At 67.6% G+C, this 5610-nt stretch overlaps 2 protein-coding genes across 2 annotated transcripts in view; one reads left to right on the forward strand and one right to left on the reverse strand.

The window, feature by feature from the left end:
* Positions 1–474: 474 nt before the first annotated feature.
* B4GALT3 (beta-1,4-galactosyltransferase 3) lies at positions 475–5574 on the forward strand. Its single transcript, XM_039380448.1, has 6 exons — positions 475–1059; positions 2597–2832; positions 3983–4173; positions 4647–4769; positions 5416–5440; positions 5545–5574. Exons 1-6 carry the CDS (start codon positions 804–806, stop codon positions 5572–5574), a joined length of 861 nt encoding a protein of 286 aa, XP_039236382.1. The 5' UTR covers positions 475–803.
* Positions 5571–5610, reverse strand: part of PPOX (protoporphyrinogen oxidase) — an 8761-nt gene continuing 8721 nt past the window's right edge. The window contains exon 5 of the mRNA XM_039380494.1: positions 5571–5591. Coding sequence (XP_039236428.1) covers positions 5571–5591 — 21 coding nt within the window. The remainder of the gene's footprint in view (positions 5592–5610) is intronic.

A 5610-nucleotide genomic window follows, 5' to 3' on the forward strand; every position in this document is an offset into this window, starting at 1 on the left:
CCGGGACCCCGCGCCCCGCCCGGGGGTCACCAGCGATTCCCGCGGCCCTCCCGGCTCCCCGAGAGGACCCCCAGCTGTTCCCCCCGGGCCCGCTGTTGTGCCCTCACCCGGTGCGGCCCGGCCCTGACCCCGCCACGCGCCCGCCCCGTGACGTCATCACACCGCGCCCTTCGCTCCAAGATGGCGGCGGCCGGGAGGGGCTGAGCCGGGCCCAGGCACGGACCGGGATCGGGGCTGGGACTGGGAGCGGGATCGGGGCTGGGACAAGGGTGGGGCCGGAACTGGGACTTGGAGCTGAACAGGGGCTGGGCTGGGGCCACGACGGGGACCGGAACCGGGGCTGGGGGTGCTGAGCTGGGGCCGGGCAGGTACCAGGGCTGGGAGGGACAGGGGGTGGACAAGTATCGTTACCGGGGGGCGCGCGGGTGCCGTTACTGGGAGTACCGGCGGTGTCTGAACTGGTACCGGTCCCGGTGGTCCCGGCGGTGTCTGAGCCGGTACCGGGGCCAGGCAGGTCCTGGTGGTGGGCAGGTCCCGGTACCGATGGTGTCCGAGCCGGTCCAGGGGTGGGCAGGTCCCGGTGGTCCCCGTGGTCCGGGCGGTGTCTGAGCCGCTCCCGGCCGTCCCTGCCCGTCTCCCTCCCGTCCCTCACCGCCCCTCTCCCCTGCCCTCCCGCAGCCCCGCCATGCCTCCGCCGTGCCCGGCGCTGCCCCGTGCTGCCCCCGCGATGCCTCCCGCTGCCCGCGCGTCCCGGCCCGGCGCCGCCGCCGCGTCCCGGTGAGGTTTTCCCCCCCGGTGAGGCGATGCTGCGGCGGCTGCTGGAGCGGCCGTGCTCGCTGGCGCTGCTGGTCGGCTGCCAGTTCGCCTTCGTCGCCTACTTCTCGCTCGGCGGGTTTCGCAACCTCACGGCGCTTTTCGGCCGCGGGGCCGGGCCCAGCTTCGACTATTCCCGCACCCGCGACGTCTACGAGAACCTGAGCCGGCTCCTGCCCCCCCGGCCCCCGCCGCCAGACCCCGCCAGACCCCTCCCGTACTGCCCCGAGAGATCGCCCTTCCTCGGTGAGGGGGGGAACGGGGGGAGTGGGGGGGGGAAATGAAGGGGAAATGGGGGGAAACGTGGGGTTTGGGGGACTGGGGAGGGGAAAACAAGGGGTTTGGGGGATCCCCGAGGGGAGAAATGGGGAGTTTGGAGGGGAAAGGGGAGTTTGGAGAAGGGGAATGGGGGGTTTGGGGGATCCCCGAGGGGAGAAATGGGGGGTTTGGGCAGGGGTTGGGATGGGGGGGACACAGCCTGGGAGTCCCCAGTTTGGGATTGAGGGGGGACACACACCCCCAGGACTCCCCAATTTGGGACTGGGGAGGGTCACACCCCAAGAACCCCCAATTTGGGGATCCCTGGGGGTCCCCCTCGATTTGGGGTGAGGTGGGGACAAACCCCCGGGGCCCTCCAATTTGAGATGGGGGAGGACACACTCCCAAAACCCTCCTGGTTTGGGACGGGGGAGACACACCCCAAGGACCCCCCAGTTTGTAACTGGGGGGGGGACACACAAGCCCAGGATCCCCCAGTTTGGGACTGGGGGAGGGACACACCCCCAGGACCCCCTGGTTTGGGACTGGAGGGGACAAATCCTGGGTCCCTCCACTTTGAGATGGGGAAGAGACACTCCCAAACCCCCCCCTGGTTTGGGACGGGGGGGACACACCCCAAGGACCCCCCAGTTTGGGATAGAGGGGACAAATCCCAGGGCTCCCCTGATTTGGGGCTGGGGGGGGGGGAGACACCTGGGGGGACACACTCCTGGGGGTCCCCCTCAATTTGGGGTACCCCTGGGCCCCTCTGCTTTGAGATGGGGGGGACACACTCCCCAAACCCCCCTGGTCTGGGATTGGGGGAAGGACACACACCTGCAGGATACCCTGGTTTGGGACTGGGGGGGACAAATCCCAAGTCCTTCCACTTTGGGATGTAGGGAGAGACGCTCCCAAAATCCCTCCTGTTTGGGACAGAGGGGACAAATCCCAGGACTCCTCTGATTTGGGGTTGGGGGGGGGACACACACCTCAAGAACCCCCAGTGTGGGGACTCCTGGGGGTCCCCCTCGATTTGGGGTACCCCCGGGCCCCTCTGCTTTGAGATGGGGGGGGAGACACTCCCCAAACCCCCCTGGTTTGGGATTGGGGGGGGGGACACACACCCCCAGACCCCCTGATTTGGGATTGGGTGGGGGGACACCCCCAGGACCACCCAGTTTGTGACTGGGGGGGGGACACACACCCCCAGGCCCCCCTGATTTGTGACTGGGGGGGGGACACACCCCCAGACCCCCTGATTTGGGACTGGGGGGGGGGACACACACCCCCAGACCCCCTGATTTGGGATTGGGTGGGGGGACACACTCCCAGGACCCCCCAGTTTGGGACTGGGGCAGGAACACACTCCCAGGACCCCCCAGTTTGGGATTGGGGGGGGGACACACCCCCAGCCCCCCCCGCTTTGAGACTGTGGGATGAGGGGGGGCCAAACCCAATTTGGGGTCCTTTATCCCCCCCAGCCCCGTGTGCCCCCCTTTACTCCCCCTATCCCCCCCCCCAGTGGGTCCCCTGACGGTGACCTTCGCCCGGGTGCCGTCGCTGGAGCTCATCCGGGCCAAGAACCCGGGGGTGGGCCCGGGGGGGCGGTACCGGCCCCCCCTGTGCGAGGCCCGGTCCCGCACGGCCGTCATCGTCCCCCACCGCAACCGGGAGAGCCACCTGGGCCACCTCCTCTACTACCTGCACCCCTTCCTGCAGCGCCAGCAGCTCCACTACGGCATCTACGTCGTGCACCAGGTCCGGGGGGGGCGGATTTGGGGGGGCTTTGGGGGGGTCTTGGGGGTCCCAGACCCTTTTTCCAGAGCCTTACGGGATGGGAGTTGTGGGTGCGGCGGGGTGGAGATGCTGAATGTGGGGGTGAAGGGGGGTGAAGAGGGGTTTGGGAGGCCCCAGATGGGGGTGAAGAGGGAGTTCAGGGGGGGTTAGGGGCTTGGGGAGGTTTGGGGGGCTCTTGGGGGTCCCAGACCCTTTTCCCAGACCCCTGAAGGATGGGAGTTGTGTGTGTGATGGGGCGGGGATGTTGAATATGGGGGTGAAGAGGGGGCTCAGGGGGGTTTGGGAGGCCCCAGAGGGGCTTGGGGCAGTTTGGAGGGTCCCCACAGAAGGTTTTGAGGGTCCCCAGAGGGGCTTGGGAAGGTTTGGGGGGGTCTTGGGGGTCTCAGACCCTTTTCCCAGACCCCTGAAGGATGGGAGTTGTGTGTGTGATGGGGCGGAGATGCTGAATGTGGGGGTGAAGAGGGGGTGAAGAGGGGTTTGGGAGGCCCCAGATGGGGGTGAAGGGGGAGTTCAGGGGGGTTTAGGGGTCCCCAGAGGGGCCTGGGGAGGTTTGGGGGGGTCTTGGGGGTCTCAGACCCTTTTTCCAGACCCCCCTGGGCCGGGACTTGTGTGTGCAACAGGTTGGAGATGCTGAATGTGGGGGTGAAGAGGGGGTGAAGGGGGGTTTAGGGGTCCCCAGAGGGGCTTGGGGAGGTTTGGAGGGTCCCCATGGAGGGTTTGGGGGGTCCCCAGAGGGGCTTGGAGAGGTTTGGGGGGTCCCCAGTGCTTCCAGCCCCCCTTTCCCACTTTCCAGGCCGAGAATTCCACGTTGAACTGGGCAAAGCTGCTGAATGTGGGGGGTGGATGAGGAGTTTGGGGGGTCCCCAGAGGGGGTTTTGGGGGGGTCCCCAGGAGGTTTTGGGGGGTCCTCAATGCTTCCAGACCCATTTCCCACTTTCCAGGCTGGGAATTCCACATTGAACTGGGCAAAGCTGCTGAACGTGGGGGGTGGATGAGGGGCTTGGGGGGTCCCCAGAGGGGGTTTTCGGGTTCCCAGAGGGGGTTTTCAGGGCTCCCCAGGAGGTTTTGGGGGGGTCCCCAGTGCTTCCAGCCCCTCTTTCCCATTCCCCAGGCCGGGAATTCCACGTTCAACCGAGCAAAGCTGCTGAATGTGGGGGTGAAGGAGGCCCTGAAGGACGAGGACTGGGATTGTCTCTTCCTGCACGACGTGGATTTGATCCCGGAAAACGACCACAACCTCTACACCTGCGACCCCTGGAACCCCAAACACGTCTCTGTGGCCATGAACAAATTCGGCTACAGGTGGGTCACACCCCCCTGGGGGATTCTGGGGGCTCCCTGGGGGGGTTCAGAAGGGTTTGGGGGGTCCCCAGTTCTTCCAGACCCCCTTTTCCCACCCCCCAGGCCGGGAATTCCACCTTAACTGGGTGGAGCTGCTGAATGTGGGGGTTCAGGGGGGGCTCAGGGGGGTCTGGGGGTCTCTGAGGGGGTTCAGGGGGGTTTGGGGGTCTCTGGGGGGGTTCAGGGGGGTTTGGGGGTCCCCGGACGGGTTGTTCAGAAGGGTTTGAGGGGTCCCCAGTGCTTCCAGACCCCCTTTTCCTGCCCCCCAGGCTGGGAATTCCACCTTAACCGGGTGAAGCTGCTGAATGTGGGGGTTCAGGGGGGGCTCAGGGGGGTCTGGGGGGGCTCAGGGGGGTTTGGGGGTCCCTGAGGGAGTTCCCTGGGGACACTCTGGGGTGGGGGGACAGCAGCTGAGTGTGTGTGTCCCCCCCCAGCTTGCCGTACCCCCAGTATTTCGGGGGGGTCTCAGCCCTGACCCCCGACCAGTACATGAAGATCAACGGGTTCCCCAACGAGTACTGGGGCTGGGGGGGCGAGGACGACGACATTGCCACCAGGTGGGGACACGGGGGGGCTGCTGTCCCCTCCCTGGGGCTGGGGGGGTCATGTGTCCCCTCCCTGGGGGTGGGGGGGTCATGTGTCCCCTCCCTGGGGGTGGGGGGGTGTCCCATTGTCCCCTCCCCAGGGCTGGGGGTGTCACACTGTCCCCTCCCCGGGGGGAATGTCCCTGTCCCCCCACCCCATGACCCCCTACCCCCCCCAGGGGGATGTCCCTGTCCCCTGTGTCCCCCCCAGGACAGTGTCCCCATTTCTGGTCGTCCCCCCCTCCATGCCCTGTCCCCCTCAGGGGGGTGTCCCTGTCCCCTGTGTCTCCCCCTGTCCCCTGTGTCCCCCCCAGGACAGTGTCCCCATTCCCTGTCCTCCCCCCCAACCCCATGTCCCCCCCCAGGAGGGTGTCCCTGTCCCCCCAGGAGGGTGTCCCTGTCCCCCCAGGGGTGTGTCCCTGTCCCCTGTGTCCTCCCCAGGACAGTGTCCCCATTCCCTGTCCTCCCCCCCCATGATCCTGTGTCCCCCCCGGGGGATGTCCCTGTCCCCTGTGTCCCCCCACTGAGCCCATGTCCCCCCCAGGAGGGTGTCCCTGTCCCCCCAGGGGGCTGTCCCCATGCCCTGTCCCCCCCAGGGGTGTGTCCCTGTCCCCCCCAGGGGTGTGTCCCTGTCCCTCCCAAGGGTGTGTCCCCATGCCCTGTCCCCCCCAGGGGTGTGTCCCTGTCCCTCCCAGGGGTGTGTCCCCATGCCCTGTCCCCCCCAGGGGTGTGTCCCTGTCCCCCCCAGGGGTGTGTCCCCATGCCCTGTCCCCCCTAGGGGGGTGTCCCTGTCCCCTGTGTCCCCCCCCTGAGC

Source organism: Pipra filicauda, unplaced genomic scaffold (assembly GCF_003945595.2).
Source record: "Pipra filicauda isolate LSUMZ 115617 unplaced genomic scaffold, ASM394559v2 scaffold1080_size65607_pilon, whole genome shotgun sequence".
Taxonomy (NCBI): domain Eukaryota; kingdom Metazoa; phylum Chordata; class Aves; order Passeriformes; family Pipridae; genus Pipra; species Pipra filicauda.

What these genes read in the sequence shown, in the direction of transcription:
- B4GALT3 (XM_039380448.1), top strand. Translation starts at nt 804, where the DNA reads ATGCTGCGGCGGCTGCTGGAGCGGCCGTGCTCGCTGGCGCTGCTGGTC. An exon ending in ATGAACAAATTCGGCTACAG is followed by an intron (nt 4,174 to 4,646) that starts GTGGGTCACACC and finishes GTCCCCCCCCAG; the next exon opens with CTTGCCGTACCCCCAGTATT. An exon ending in GACGACGACATTGCCACCAG is followed by an intron (nt 4,770 to 5,415) that starts GTGGGGACACGG and finishes TGTCCCCCCCAG; the next exon opens with GGGTGTGTCCCTGTCCCTCC.